Below are 15,231 nucleotides of genomic sequence, written 5' to 3' on the forward strand. Positions count from 1 at the left end.
GAATCAGGGATCAGGGAAGGGAAAAGGAGAAGGGAAAAGGAGGAGGGGCACGTATGGGGCACGGCATCACCTTGGGTCCCTGACGTCCAGGATAGCCAGGCAGACCAGGAACACCCAGCTTGCCCTGTGGAGGGTTAGGGAGCAGTTAGGAGTGAGAGGAGGCCCAGATGCTGCTCCACCCCTGGAGACCTCAACCCTCGCATATAACGGCCAGCCCCCACCCCCCACCCAGCAACACACCCCACACACCCCAGCCTCTAGCCCCTCATTGCTTGCCCCATAGCTGCCTGACTTTTGTTGTCTCTCCTTCCCGTGAGTGGATTTTCCCCAATTCTAGTGCTGGGATCCCACCTCCCCTGCGCCTGCAGAGGTAGCAAGTCCTTCAGGGTCACTGTGATCTAGCTGCTTCCCACCTGTGAACCTCAGCTCCATCTACCCCATGAGGGAGGTGGGGTCTACCCCAGCACCCACTCCTGCTCCACCAAGACCAATCCCCCTGCAGGCCCTTTGCCCACCACACCCCGACCCCCGTGCATGCCCCCTTCCCCAGAGGCTCCAGGGCTCATCCTGCCCAGGCAGCTGCAGAGCAGGGCTTAGGAGCAGATTCTGAAGCCAGACTGCCTGGGCATAACCCCTGGCTCTGCCCTTCACTGGCCATGTAATTAACAAGCATCCCTCTGCCTCTGTAAAACCTCAACAAAACAGTACGTCACATGCCTACCTCATAGGATAGATAGGACGCATCAGCACAGCACCTGGCATAGGGCAAGCGCTGGGGAGAGTCAGCTCTGGAGACCACAGACCTCACTACTATTAGACTGTCTTATCTCAGAACTCCTGCTGCTTGGAGTCCGAGCGCATGTTCACTCTGCCTTGAAGCAACAGCTATTCTCTAAGCCTTGTCTCCATCCAACTCTTCATGACAGGGACTTTTCCCTGACTTCTTATACATCCCCTCTGCCCATCAGCAGCTGAGAGATGCCATTTACACAGACAGAAGTATAACTAATGCATGGCCGTCTTCAACTGACTGGCTGACTTCAGCAGCGGGCACCCCCCATGCCCATCCTGAACCCAGTGCCCACACCCCCAGAGGACCCAGGCACAGAACCCTCATCCCATCACCTTCTCGCCCATGAGCCCCGGGGGCCCAGGGTCACCAGTCGGTCCAGTGCGTCCCTTTGGCCCCTCAGGACCATCCTCTCCCCTGGAACCAGGGACTCCAACCTCGCCCTGCGTGAGAGGGAAGGACAGGTGAGTGTTGGGGACTGGAGGTGGGATCTGGGCCCAGAGGAGAAACAGGCATCAGTGAGGCTGAGGAGGGCTAGAGGGGTCCCAGGAGCCACTGCAGGACAGGAAGCCCACAGGGTAGGGATAGTGTAGTGATGGGAGGGCAGGCATGACACAGACCATGGGGTTATCATCCTGTAGGGATCAGGCTCCCAAGGGAACACAGCACTGGAAATGTGGAGTCTGGAGACTCAGGAGAATAAACTGGTGCTTGGGGTCTCCAGAGTGGAGGCTCAGTAGGACACGGAATTGGGGCCAGTGTGGGGTCTCTACTCACCCTGTCACCTTTCACGCCTATGTCACCTTTGAACCCGGGAAAGCCATCCTCGCCCTGAGAAAGATAGAGGTGAGAGGACCCCACAGATGACAGAGGGCTGGGGTTCTAATGGGGATTCCGAGAACATAGGTGGAAGCAGTGGCTCAGGAGCTGGAGGGCAGTGCGGGGCAGGCTGAAGGGAAGGCAGTGAAGACAGGAGATGGCAGGACTGAGGTGCTGGGAAGCTGGGGGCATGGTGCTCACCTTCTCACCCTTATGACCCTTCAGACCCCGAATTCCGTCCACACCCTAGAATTAGAGAGGGCATAGAAGTAGAGTGATCAGGTGATGGAGGTGGGTCGGAAAGACCAAGCTCCTAAGACCCCATATGGCTCCCCTGACTACAGCCCTTTGTCTCCCAGCCTGGTGGTCAGTTACCTTGACCCCTCGAGGTCCTGGGTATCCTAGAGGACCCTGAGGTCCAGAGGGACCCTGGAAGAAAAAAGAGAGGCATTTATAAAGGGGCCTCAGAGTGTCACTGTGGGGGCCTCCAGGGGTGGGAGAAATGGAAGTAACAACATTGCTGTCTGGGTAGGGTTACAGGGCACAGGAACTGAGAATGTGGCAGAGCCATATGAATAATGAGACAAGGAAATCCCAAGGACTTTGAGGCTCTAGAGTCTGGGTGGAGACTCCCTCAGGGGATAAAGACATGGAAGATCTCACCTGGTTTCCTTTGGTTCCAGGGGGACCTTCCTTCCCCGGGTGACCCTGGGAGTAAGGGATAGAAAATGTGACCAGTGGCCCCTGTCACCCTCTCTGCACCCCTCCCTACATTTCTTTCAACCCAAATTTCCTGTGACCTAGTGAAGCCAACTGTCCATGGACAAGCACCACCAGTGACCTTTCAGTGCAAGGGTCACTGAAGGAACTTTGAGGTCATGCACTGGGGTGGAAGGCCAAGGGGAAGTGGATTTGGAAGTGAGGGCCCACTCACCGGGGGTCCATCTGAGCCAGGCATGCCAGGGAGCCCTGGCTTCCCTTGAGGACCCTGCAGGAAGACAAAGAGGCTCAGGGTCACTAGAGGGGTCATGTCTGGACACAGACAAAAGCCCAGCAGACATTTAGGGTTCTCCCTACATCCCCACTCTAAACTCCCTGTCCTCCAAATCACTTAGTCACTTACCTTCTCTCCATGAGGGCCGATGGCACCCTGGGGCCCAGGGAGACCCTACATACAGGGAAAGAGAAGTCACAGGAGCCTCCCAGGGTCTCTTCTAGCCAGCCTTCCCATTCAGAGCATGAGCAACAAGGGCCTGAAACCCTTAATTTCCTGTATCCTTCCAGGGTCTGACCCATTGTGGAAGCCCAAGGGAAGTCACGAAAATTGGGAAAGGGAGTAGGGGCACCGCTCACCTGGGTCCCAGGGGTGCCCTGTTGTCCAGGAGGTCCTGGCTCTCCCTGGGGTCCCTAGAAACAGGTGACCAGGCACAGGTCAGAAGGAGATGGTGATAGAACAAATTTAGAGCATGGAGCTGAGTCACAGCAGCGATAGCCAAGAGGGCAAGAGCAGGAAGCAGGCAGGGGTCAAAATGGTGGCCAACAGGATGCTGGCAGGGACGTCGGGGGATAAGAATGGGGGCAGGATCTCCTATCCATCACTCACCAAGCTCCCTTTGGGGCCCTGGGGACCATCCATGCCTCGGACGCCCTGAAACACAAGATGGGTGTGAGCAGCCTGAAGGTGGCCCGGAGGGACCTGTGGTTTTCAGAGTCCCAGCCATTCCCGAGGGTGGGACGGTCAGACCTCCAATCCATCCCGAACCCAAGCAAACACGGCTGGCCCAGGCCTGCAGGGTGTGAGACTGTGGATCTGTGGGCTTGTGGGCTTTGGTTTTGTTTTTCTTGAGGATTTATTTCCTATGCCCAGAACCCTCGGGGCACCACACCACATGGCCCTCCCCGTGTGCGGGGAGCGTAGGCTGAGGCAGGGCAGTGTGGGGCCAGAGCAGGGGGAGCTCACAGGGAATGGGAAGCATGCCGAGAGAGGAGAGGGAGCAGGAAGGCAGCTAGAAATGTGGAGAGTTGGAGAGGTCAAGGGGTCACCTCAGGGTCAGAAGTCAGGGAGTCACTTACAGGGGGTCCAGGAATACCAGGTGGGCCTTTGGGGCCAAGGAGACCTCGAGGTCCCTGCATTCAGGGCGAGGGGAGGAGACGGCATGAATGGATAAAACTGTGTCCCTTTAGTGCCCATGTCCCCCTCCTGGCTTCCCCAGAGCCCCCTCCCCCAGCACCAGCCCTTGGACACTCACCGACTCTCCAGGCAGCCCTCGAGGCCCAATCTCCCCATCATCTCCCTGGAGGAGGAGGACACAGTGAAGCTGCTGTGCCTTCTAGATCTCCCCTGCACCCAGCCCCTACATTTGCCACTACACTTACCCTCTCTCCATCCTCACCAGGGGGACCAGGAAGGCCCTGGGCACCAGTATCACCCTGCAAAATGGGGGAACTCATAAGAGGGGCCTCAGAGCCCCCAACACAGGCAGACACCGAACCTCTGCACTTAGCCGATCCATTACTTTCACCAAGCTCCTGCCAAGCCTCCAGCCTCCCTTCCCTACCTATCCTCACTCCCATAGAAGATATATCCCGGATTACAGCACACACCCACTAATGTACTCACCCTATGGCCCTTCTCTCCAGGGAGCCCTGGGAGTCCATCAAAACCTCGGTCACCCTAGGAGGAGGAGGGGCGGCCAGTGAGGACACAGCCCTGTCCAAGCCCACCCCTCCCTACTGCACCCTGAGTTGGGGGGGTGCTGATCCTGGGGGAGCCTAGGGAACTAGGCTGTCCCCAAGAAACAACTGAGCCCAGGGTGGGCTGAAGGCTACAGGCTTCAAGGAGGGGCCCAAGCCTGTTACCTTCACTCCAGGTTCTCCAGGCATCCCTCGGGCTCCATCAGCACCTGCCCGGCCCTGGGAGAACAAGGGAAGTGTCAGAACAAGCAGAGGTGCAGTCCCCCACACCGCAGGCCCTGTCTCCCCACAACACCCATCCACCCCTGAGGCACTCACCCTTCGCCCAGCCTTGCCAGGAGGGCCTGTGAGGCCCTGAGGTCCTCTGGGGCCCTGGTGAGAGGAGAGATGGGGTGGGGTTAGGAGGCATAGGGAAGGGAGTGAGGGAGACTGAGCTGGGGAACAGATATGGGGGTGCAGTGGAGGAGGGTGGTCACCTGAGGTCCTAAGTCTCCAGACTCTCCTTTCAGGCCAGGGCTCCCAGGTTGGCCCTGGGAGAGAGAAGAGAGGATGGCCGTAAGGAAGGACACAGCCAACAGTGGCCTCAGAGTGTTCCCCAAAAGAAGCCCCTTTCCAGAACTATCCACACCCCACACACAAATAAAGCATCCTCCACCCGAGCACCCTGCTCACTCACCAAGGGTCCAGGGCGCCCTGTGTATCCCATGGGGCCAGGGGGTCCACGGAGCGCCAGCTAGGGGAGCAGGGGGACAGCAGAGCTGAGGGACAGGCAGTGGGAACCCCCAGCCCCAGCACCCTCCAAATTCACCCTTCCTCTCCTGATCCTCATCCACCGCCCAGGATTCTCCCCAACCTCCCTGTTAACCCCAAACCAACCCAGGCCTCCCCTGCCGCACATTCACTCCAGCCAACCCTTCCAGTGCCCCCCAGAGCCTTCCCTTTCCAGGGAAGCAGCCCCACTCACCCTCGCCTGCTGCAGGATCGCCTGGGCCTGAGCCTCCTGGGCCGCCACCACAGGGCCCTTGTCACCCCCACCACTGCCAAACCGGAACTGAGGGCAAGGAGAGAAGGTCCAGGTTCTCTTCCAAGAAAGTCATGGGACCCTCCCAGCCAGAGGCTTTCTCCAGCGCTTCTGCCCCTTGCCCCAGGTTCTGCCCATCCAGCATTTCCCATGGCTTCCAGATAATCACTTAGAGGATTCCAGAAACTCAACTCCTGCCCTCCTCCTTCACTGTCCAGCCTCTGCCTCCAGAAAGACTCTCTTTTGGTTCTAGAGCCCCTGAAATATATAGGCTGTTCTGCCCAGTCCTAGAAGACTGGTGTTTGGTTCTAGGTCACCTAATGAGGCCCCATCTCCCCAACCCCAAAGACGAATCCCTTTGGAGTGATGATCTTTGATGATCTTTAGAGACTCCTCCATAGCTTTCCTGCCCATCTGGTTCTTGGTAACATGACACAATTCCTTGTCTTCCCCATCAGCATGTTCCAAAACCCAAGAGACAACTCACTGGGAGCATGAGAGATGTGCCAGGAGGACCAGGAGCCCCATCTGATCCAGGGAGCCCTGCTCGGCCAGGGGGGCCCTGGAGTGGGAAGAGAATGCAAAAGATGGGGTGAAAGATAATGGGACATCAAGATCTTAGCATGATTTTGAAATATCCTCTTCAACAGAATAAGTGTAGACTCCTCTAGCTCTTTCCTGAGTCTCCCACCCCCATGGGGAAAATTGAGGGTTAGAAACCAGATCAGTACCCTCCCCAACCAGAGTCTGCCCTCCTTTCTGGTTGCTGGGAAGCACAACCATCCCCTCATTCATTAACAAGCCACCTAACAAGAAATTACTGGGCATGGCAGCCCTCCCTTGGATACCACTAGCTCCCCCAAAGCTCCCCCCTCACATAGAGGACACCCCCTTACCCTCTCTCCAGGGTCTCCAACTGGGCCTGGGTTCCCCTGGATGCCAGGGGGACCAATCAATCCCTGAGGAACAAAAGAGTAGGGGTCAGGTATGGGCATTCAGACAGGTGTGGACACTCAGCCTGTGGCTGAGGAGTGGTCTGTGCAGAAGAGATCTGGGAATCTGGGAAGCGTTGATTGGAGGGATGCTCCCGAGTTCTGAGGAGGAGGCCTGGGCATATGTGGGGAAGGCTCAGATGAGCACATAGAAGGGGTTTCTAAGAAAATAATGGCCACCAAGTCACTGCTAGACTTACCGCAGGGCCTTCTGGGCCAGGAGGCCCCTCCACGAGCATACCCTGTGGAGTCAAAGGTTAAAAATCAGAGGCGACAGGACCAGCACACTCAACCCCACTTGCTTCTCCTATTTCCACTGCCTCAGCCCTGTGACCAGCATAACTTACAGGTTCCAACACCGCAGGCTCTCCTTTCTCTCCCTTCAGCCCTCGGGGTCCATGGGCAGCCTGAGGGAGACACACATGTAACCCCCAGTGGGGTCCGTGAGCAGCCAGGACACTAGGCCTGTCCCCATCTCAACTCCAACCTTGATTCTTAGATCCTCTCGAGACCACTTCAGCCCTACCCAAAAGCCCCACAGCCCTCCCCTAAAACTCCCTCTTCACAAACCTTTCAAGCCTGCCAAGGAGACCTCAGGGTTCCCTGTGCCCCCAGTTCCCAGCCCCACCTCAGCAAACACAACTTCTCCATCTCCCTGAGAGCCTCTTTCAGGAAGGTCCCCAGAACCTTCCAGTGTTTTTGTTTGTTTGTTTGTTTTTCTTTTTTTTTGAGACGAAGTCTTGCTCTGTCACCCAGGCTGAAGTACAGTGGCGCGATCTCGGCTCACTACAACCTCTGCCTTCCAGGTTCAAGCGATTCTCCTGCCTCAGCCTCCCAAGTAGCTGGGATTACACTGGGATTACAGATGTGCACCACCATGCCCGGCTAATTTTTGTATTTTTATTAGAGATGGGGTTTCACCGTGTTGGCCAGGCTGGTCTCAAAGTCCTGACCTCAGGTGATCCGCCTGCCTTGGCCTCCCAAAGTGCTGGAATTACAGGCGTGAGCCACCACACCTGGCCCCTTTCAGGGATTTTTAAACCACCCACCTTCCCAAACCCTCTTCTAGAGGACCCTATCCCATCTCCCAAACTCCTTCCCTAGAACCTTAAGAAACCTTCCACACATTTACCCCCAATACATCATAAAAGAATCTCTCTAAGATTGTGGGTAGATTTTTATTTGGGGTGAGAGGAGGGCATGGACCCACATGAGAACCTGATAAAAGCTAGGCCGGGCGAGGTGGCTTACGCCCATAATCCCAGCACTTTGGGAGGTGGAGGCAGGCAGATCACCTGAGGTCAGGAGTTTGAGACCAGCCTGACCAACATGGTGAAACCCCGTCTCTAATAAAAATACAAAATTAGCCGGGTGTGGTGGCACATGCCTGTAATCCCAGCTACTTGGGAGTCTGAGGCAGGAGAATTGCTTGAATCCAGGAGGTGGAGGTTGAAGTGAACCAAGATCGTGCTATTGTACTCCAGTCTAGGCAACAAGAGCAAAACTCCATCTCAAAGAAAAAAAAGAATCTGATGAAAGCTGTGAGTCTTTCTCCAGAAATGAAAAAGTATACGCTATTATGCACAGAATTTTATTTAGGATTTCAAAGGGTTCGCAAGTTTAAATATGCCCCAAAGGTTAAGCATCCATACTCTAAGTAAATTTGGAGGCCAGGCATGGTGGTGCACGCCTGTAATCCCAGCACTTTGCGGGGCCGAAACAGGCAGATCATTTGAGGTCAGTAGTTTGAGAGCGACCTGGCCAACATGTGAAACCCCGTCTCTACTAAAAATACAAAAAGTAGGCGGGCACAGTGGCACATGCCTGTAACCCCAGCTACTCGGGAGGCTGAGGCAGGAGGATCGCTTGAACCCGGGAGGCAGAGGTTGCAGTAAGCCAAGATCCTGCCCTGCACTTCAACCTGGGTGACAGAGTGAGACCCTGCCTCAAAAAAAAAAAATTGGAGAGCAGTCCCCACTGATTGCATTGCCCTTCCTCTGGCCCTCAAGTACATTCCAAGCCCACCAGTTCCCTCCCTTGCACACCTCCACTCAGATACCTGTTCCCAACTCTAGGGCCAGAAACAAAATAAGAACATGAGGAATGGGAGACATTCACCACCACCCCAACTCCCCCCAACAAAGATCTTCAGAATGTCCCTCTCCACCTTCATTCTGACCAAACAGCAATGATCAGTTTCAAAACTCTCTGAAATCCCATATCGACCCCAAATACCCAGAGAGCAGCATAAAGGAAAGGCCGTAGAAGCTCAAGGGAGGCAAGAGAGGGGAGGTATGGGATGCAGCAGCAGGATAGAGGAGGCAGCCAGAACTGCCAGGCAGGCAGAAGATGGAGCGGAGTAGACAGGAAGCAGTCCCACTGACAGGGAATACTGGAAGATACGAGAACGACTAAGGGACACAGAACAAAATGACAAACACTTGGAAGCAAGAATGATGCCAGGGCCAAGGAAAATTAAACATGGCCAACATGGCTAGAAAACAAACTGGACAAACAGGAAGTGGCTGAACAGACAGGAAGCAGCGAAGGAAAGAGGATCCAGGAAGTGAACCTTCAACAACAACATGGCTACCGTGACCCAGAGAGAAAAGAAAGGCACAAAACAGGTAGAATGTGACTCCTGCAAAGGGAATCATGACAGTGAAGGGTAATTCTTCCAGAAAACACAAACATCAAGGCTAGGACACACAGGAAGTAGCCATGAGAAATATCAAGGCCCACAATGGAAACTTTATGATTTAAATGACCTGAGACATACAGGAAGTGGCTTATTGTCAAAGGAAATTGTCACAAGATAGCATGAAAAACTAGAGCCAGAACAGAAATAATAAATCCCTTGCAGTCCAACCTGACACAGTTACCAAGATGGATGCCACAGCTGGAGAAGGCAGGAAGGGACAGATAATAAGTGGCCTGTAGGTTAAAAAAAGGTGACACAGGAAGTTAGATCGTTTGGTAGAAACATGAACAAAAAATTGTTTCACCAAGAAGAAATAATAGAGAAACACTGAAAATGGACACAAGGTAGTAGTTTATTGACCAAAAGCTTTATGAAATCCAGTTCACAGTTAGACAGGAAAGTGGCTACATAATTTTTTTTTTTTAATTCCCAATTGCCCTGAGCAGAAGTATCCACAAGAGTCATAAGGTAAGACATTTGGCAAGGGAAGGCAGGTAGTAATCTTCTCAAGCAACAAATACATCATATGTGAACAGAAAATGACAAGTCACAGATGGGAAGTAGCTCACAGCCAACAGCCAAGGATCGAAACCAACAAGAAGCAATTCTTTCACCAATCCCACTGGTGGTCAAGAATGAAAGAGAAGCTCCTTTCACTTACGGCTCCTGAGTGGGCTGTCTCCGCAGAGAGGGCAGGGCCAAGCTCTGTCTCCTCACGATAATCATCCCCATAGCCATAGGTGTAATCGTAGGGCCCTTCAGGGGGGTCTGTGCCACCCTCCCCATATTCCTCTGCCTGGAACCTGTCGGCTGTGGGGGGGACCTGGAGATCTGTCTGCTCCTTCCCAGGGATGGGGAGGGAGAGGGGTAGATGGGGATGTTAGGGCTGAGAGGAGGCTTACCCTGGACCCCAGGGTGTGACAACTTCTAGCCCAAAGGATTCTGAGGTTAATTAGAACTGGAGTTTTTCTCCCAAGAAGAGCCATGGGAGTGGTTGTGTATAAATGGAAGGGCCATCAAAGGCCAAAAATGGGGAGAGATGTCCAGAAAGTGGGTCCAGTGGGAAGAAGTGGTGGATAAAATGAAGGGTGGCCGGAGGGCTGGAGGCAGAGTGGACAGTCCATGGACACAATGACAGACAAAGGAGTCCAGGAATGACCAAAGAGATAGAGAAGACAAAAGGTGACAACATTGGACAGAAAGTGGCTCCTGGGAACAGAAATAGGACATAGAAAGTAAGACTATTAGACACCAACGTGGAGACGAAGTCACTCAGGAATCAAAGAATCATGGAAGGAGGCCTGGATACTGAAGGGAACTGGCTGGACTTAGAAAGTCAAGCAGGCCCATAGTTCTAGAGTGACCCAAAGACAGAGGCCATCGATGGAAATGAGGAAGAACCCTCCGGCCAGAGGAGGGGCTGGTCCATCAAGACGTCATGGGCTGAGGAGAGTGAGTCACAGGTGCCCATTGCCCCCAGCTGGGGTGAGGGTGGGGCATAGAGTTACCTCCTCAAGGGGTGGCAAGAGGCTCGACTCCAGGATTTCTTCCTCTTCACCTGGGGTGGGGTCCTGACCCCAAGGAGAGAAGAAGAGTAGCACAGGGTGGGAAGGAAGGAGAAAGGTTAGCGGAAGGGAGGCAAAGCAGCACCTGTCCCCCGAGGGCAGGGTCTGTCTGTGCTGGGGGATGGGGGAAATCTCAGATCTTGCAGCCCCTTTGGAGGGAGATAGTTTGGGGACCGTGAACCTCCAAGGTCATAGAGGTTTGGGGGCAGAGATCTGGATGCCCCGGCTCTACCTGCCGGTAACTGCTGCCTCTGGTCCTGCGGGGGGGCCAGGCAGTGGGGGAAGCTGCCCTCCGAGCTGGGTGTCGGGAAAGGGGAGGCTGGTCCCATGCTGGGCCAAAGCCTGCAGTTGGAGAGGGCTTCCGGCCCGGTGAGGGGGATGCCTGCCAGGCCGCTGACCTCTTGGCAGGTGGGGTAGGCTTTCGAGGAGGGGTCCGATGCCCCCTAGGGGAAGGGGGAGGCCTGTGGTGGGGGCTCCCAGGGTGCTGCAGCAGAGAGACAGGGAGGAGGCAGGAAGTAAGTAAATCCCCATAATCTAAACACACTGTGCCTCTCCCCACAGCATGGGGAGGGGAGGAAGGTGTCCTAGGAGATGATTGCTGGGGGTGCTGGGATAAAGGGAAGAAATGAAGGGGTCCCTTGAGTTTACCTGATAATCAGGGGTTGTCCCCGTAGTCATCACATCATAATAGGGGGGCTCGTAGTCGTAGTAGAGAGACTCAGTGGGCTGAGACTGGGGGGTGGGCATAGAGAGGAAGGGGATGGGGTAATTGGAAGGTGTGGGGTGAAGGGCGGGAGAGGGAGATATAAAGATGATGTGGGAGTTGGAAAACGGGGGAGGTGTGGAGTTAGGAAACAGAGTTGAAGATGAAAGGAGAGGTTGAGGGTCAGGAGGGAGGTGGGGAGAGGTGGAACAGAGGGAAGGGGTTCCACATGTGGGGCAGAAGCAGACATGATTAAGAGATTGACCCTCTGATCTTTAGACCACTGACCCCAGAGCCTATCTGTATTCTAACTGTCCAGACCCCACCCAACCCAGGCTCCCTTCCCTTCCCTTCCCCCCACTACCTCCCCTTTTCCTGCCCCTCCAGGTAGGTGGGGGCCAGAGACTGGGCTCCCCACCCCCACACTTCTGCAGACCCACCCCTTCTTTGATATTCCCTCCATCCCCACTCCTTCCCATTCCTCCTCCTTGGTCTCACCATCCCGACTGCTTTCTCCTGGCTTCAGTCCTCTCTCCTACCTGCCTCCCCAGCTCTCACCCCTCCCCCACTGTCTCCCAATCTCTTAATTCAAGGAAGGAAGGGAAAACCCAGGGACACAGTTCCAGGAAGACTGGAAGAGGAGACGCAGAGCAGGGAACACAGCTCCCAGCCACGAATTCTTCATAACAACTCTTTTTATTTTTAGATGAAAATAAAAAGGCTGATGAATGAGGACTAGGAGGAGGGGGTGATGGGAATAGGGAGATGAGGGTGGGGAGGACAACTAAGGAGGAGAGATGCCTGGGTGTCTTCCCTCTCTGGGGTGTGCTGCACTTGGGGGTTCTCCCAGCTCCCTCACCTGGCTCTGGGGTTCCTGATTTTGTGGCCTATGAAGTCTTGACGGTTGCTGCTCTGGAGATCTCTGGGCTCTGTGAGGCTGTTGGTTTTGGGGTCTTTCCCTCTGCCCCCCCTCGCATTCCAGCTCCTTCTGTTCACATGATTCATAGGCTGCCTGGACCCCTGGGACAATGGCCAGCTCCTGGACATCACCCTGCAAAGACACGAGAGAGATGGAGCAGAGAGATTCAGAGAAAGGCAGAGGGTATCATCCGGGAGAGAGAGTAGGAGACCAATCCTAGGTAAAACCCTATCATGGGAGAAGGTCACTGTCAGTCTTCCATATGCATAGCCCTTTTCAGTTTTCAAGGGATCTCATAGGACCTTCATAACAACCAGGAAAGCTGGCAGAACAAGGATCTTTCTTTCTACCCATTTTTCAGATACGTTCCATTCAGAAAAGCCCAAAAAGGCAATGACTGCCCCAAGGTCACCCAGAGGGGCAGAATCAGGACCAGATCCCAGGCCTTCCAGAATTCTTTGCCTCCCCTCTGCGCTTTGTGGCAATGCATGAGCCCTTCCACAGTGGCTTCCAGAGACAGGGCTCAGCTTTAGATGCCTTGGCCTTCCAATGGCAGTGATGATGAGAATTCTCTGGACCTCTAGAAATGGAGTGGAGAGAACCCATTCCTGAGTTCCAATGGCATTTACTTTTGCCCACACATGGTGCTTAGCATACTCTCCATTGCACTGTAATTTAGGGATGTTGTCTCATTTCCAGAGCCCACCTGGGAGCTCTTGAGGGTGATAGAGACTTTATATTCTTCTTTTTTATTCTCCTTGTCCAGCAGGTATTCAGAAAATGTTGATTGGCTTGGAGGGTGAATGGAGGGATGGATGAATGGATAGATGAGTACATGGGTGGCTGGGGGCTTACATGCATTAATGAATGGGAGCATTGATAAATAGTGAATGAATAAATGTATGTATGGGAGGGTGGACTGGTGGGCAGATGAACAGGGGTTACAGAGTAGATGGAAGCAAATGGGTGAGTAGGTAGATGGGTGAACTTATGTGGGTGAATGAATGGTCGGATGGAAAGTAAGTGGGTGAGGAGATGGGTGCATGAGTATATTGAAGGAGGGAGTGGTTGAGTTGGTGGAAGGATAATGGATAGATGGTGGCTGAATGGATACATGCATCCTTGTGTGCATGGGTAGATGGGGAGGGTGTGTGGGTGAGTGAATAGCTGGATGGAGGAGTTGAAGAGGATAGATGGGTGGAAGCATAGATGGGTGGTTTGAAGGAGAGAGTGGTTAAGCAAGGGGAGGATGGACAGGTGGGTGGATATAAGACTTCATGCATGAGTAGGTGGGTGTGTGATGCATAGATGAGTAAATAGATGGGGGAGTGGGTGGTGGATGTGTGCATAGGTTGGCTGAGGAGTGAGTGAATTGATGGGTGGGTGAGGAGAGAGAGGGGTTGAAAGGATGGATGGATGAGGGAACTGATGAAGACTGAAGGACAGAGTAAATGGCTGTGGACAGTCCTGCCATATAGGTAGGCATCTAGTTCTCCTGCAGAGAACAGTAGCCCTGAAGATAGAAAATAGAAATGAAAATTCATAAGAAAAAAAAAATGAAGGCCTAGGGAATAGGAAGATGACATGCTGGGGCCAGAAGGGGAGTGGGCACAAGATAGGGGACCAGAAGTCAATCCTGCCTCTGATTGCTCTGGTTACCTCAAAGACTTCTTCATCCAGAATACGGGCACCAAAGATGATCACTCCATGGGTGTCCAATACTGGACGAGCACTTCGGGGGAGAGGCCAGGTGACTCGCTTCTTGCAGTCAACAATGAGGGTGACAGACTGGCCCTTCACAGCCACAGCCACACGGTGCCACCTGGACATGGTGGGAGAGGTTCAAGTGAACTCTTGGCTGACTGAAGTGGGGGAGTCAACATGGTTGGAGACCAGTGATGAGAGTTGAAGCCAATGGTGATAAGAGCAGTAATAACAATGGCTACCATTTATTGAGTGTTTACAGTGCACCAGGCACCATGCCGTCACTTTCTTATTTGTGCCAATTCTATTTAATGTCCATTTTACAGATGTAGAAACTGAGGCTCAAAAACTTTAAGTAACTTGCCCAAGGTACAGGCTAGTTCAACATGCAGAGAAGGCTGTACACTCTAAAGCCCAAACTCTGGACTAGAAGTGACTGAAGTTTGGGCAGTGGGTAGGTGTGGTGTGGCCCAAAGGGTCTGAAGGGTTTCACAGTTTAGAGTGTAGGGGTTCGGGGGCACTTCCTCCTGAAAGTGTGGGCCGGGCAGACCAGAGGAGCAAACAAACTTACTTGCCATCTGCTAGGCTGAGGCCTCGGAAGACTGGCTGAGAGGGAGGTTGAGGCCGCCCAGTCTGGTCTTCATACAGGAAGCGGACAGGTCGGCCCAGCTCCAGGCCCAGCTGTTGGACACCCTGAGCACTGTAGAGAGTCAGGAGGGGAGCTTGGAGACCAGGGCGGGTCCGGACAACAGTCAGCAAAGAGAAATCTTTGGGAAATCCTCCTAGTATCCGAGAGAGATACACACAGAGTGAGAGGCAAAGGGAGCCACCACAACCCCTTTCCTCCTGGTGTCTGATCCTAGGCCCCATCCCATGACCTCCCCCAGGCCTCCCTACCCCACCATGTCACCCATACCTGGGAAAAGCTGGCGAGTGGGTGCACTGAGCTGGGCAGGTCGTGCCACTCGGTAGGCCACATCAGCTGGACAGATGCCTTTTGCTCTCCGGACACCATCGGGGAGGGAGGGGAACCTCAGGGCCCGGAGCACATCCACAGGGGGTGCACCTAGGAGAGTCCATGACTATCAGGAGAAGGGACATGCCTTCAGGAGGGCATAAATAGGGGACATTTGGGATCTAGAACTCAGCTTTCCAGGGCTCAAACTCCCTGCAAGGGAAAGGTCACCTCACCCTCACTTGCTTCTAAACAGTGCCTGAATGGATGGGAAATGCAAAGGTACCTGGAGGCAGGGCAGCATCAGCTGGCATTCAACCCCATGACACTCCTGCCCCTCTCTCTCCTAGCATCTGCCTCTCTTACGC

General features: G+C 54.1%; 1 protein-coding gene across 4 annotated transcripts in view; it reads right to left on the bottom strand.

The window, feature by feature from the left end:
• Window positions 1–15,231, bottom strand: part of COL11A2 (collagen type XI alpha 2 chain) — a 29,780-nt gene that overhangs the window by 11,800 nt on the left and 2,749 nt on the right. The window contains exons 2-32 of one of the 4 annotated variants that reach the window (XM_054557377.2): window positions 14,825–14,974; window positions 14,480–14,690; window positions 13,864–14,026; window positions 12,145–12,336; window positions 11,231–11,314; window positions 10,815–11,066; window positions 10,526–10,588; window positions 9,679–9,858; window positions 6,664–6,723; window positions 6,517–6,558; window positions 6,221–6,283; window positions 5,812–5,886; window positions 5,268–5,354; window positions 4,980–5,036; window positions 4,780–4,833; window positions 4,622–4,675; window positions 4,469–4,522; window positions 4,230–4,283; window positions 3,986–4,039; window positions 3,859–3,903; window positions 3,683–3,736; window positions 3,213–3,257; window positions 2,963–3,016; window positions 2,733–2,777; window positions 2,544–2,597; window positions 2,273–2,317; window positions 1,985–2,038; window positions 1,811–1,855; window positions 1,568–1,621; window positions 1,126–1,233; window positions 71–124 (exon numbers count right to left, since the gene is read on the bottom strand). In XM_054557377.2, the coding sequence (XP_054413352.2) occupies window positions 71–124; window positions 1,126–1,233; window positions 1,568–1,621; window positions 1,811–1,855; window positions 1,985–2,038; window positions 2,273–2,317; window positions 2,544–2,597; window positions 2,733–2,777; window positions 2,963–3,016; window positions 3,213–3,257; window positions 3,683–3,736; window positions 3,859–3,903; window positions 3,986–4,039; window positions 4,230–4,283; window positions 4,469–4,522; window positions 4,622–4,675; window positions 4,780–4,833; window positions 4,980–5,036; window positions 5,268–5,354; window positions 5,812–5,886; window positions 6,221–6,283; window positions 6,517–6,558; window positions 6,664–6,723; window positions 9,679–9,858; window positions 10,526–10,588; window positions 10,815–11,066; window positions 11,231–11,314; window positions 12,145–12,336; window positions 13,864–14,026; window positions 14,480–14,690; window positions 14,825–14,974 (2,606 nt within the window). The remainder of the gene's footprint in view (window positions 1–70; window positions 125–1,125; window positions 1,234–1,567; window positions 1,622–1,810; window positions 1,856–1,984; window positions 2,039–2,272; window positions 2,318–2,543; window positions 2,598–2,732; window positions 2,778–2,962; window positions 3,017–3,212; window positions 3,258–3,682; window positions 3,737–3,858; window positions 3,904–3,985; window positions 4,040–4,229; window positions 4,284–4,468; window positions 4,523–4,621; window positions 4,676–4,779; window positions 4,834–4,979; window positions 5,037–5,267; window positions 5,355–5,811; window positions 5,887–6,220; window positions 6,284–6,516; window positions 6,559–6,663; window positions 6,724–9,678; window positions 9,859–10,525; window positions 10,589–10,814; window positions 11,067–11,230; window positions 11,315–12,144; window positions 12,337–13,863; window positions 14,027–14,479; window positions 14,691–14,824; window positions 14,975–15,231) is intronic. The other 3 variants (XM_054557378.2, XM_054557379.2, XM_054557380.2) reach the window with 3 other exon arrangements.

This window comes from Pongo abelii, chromosome 5 (assembly GCF_028885655.2).
Source record: "Pongo abelii isolate AG06213 chromosome 5, NHGRI_mPonAbe1-v2.0_pri, whole genome shotgun sequence".
In the NCBI taxonomy this organism is placed as follows: domain Eukaryota; kingdom Metazoa; phylum Chordata; class Mammalia; order Primates; family Hominidae; genus Pongo; species Pongo abelii.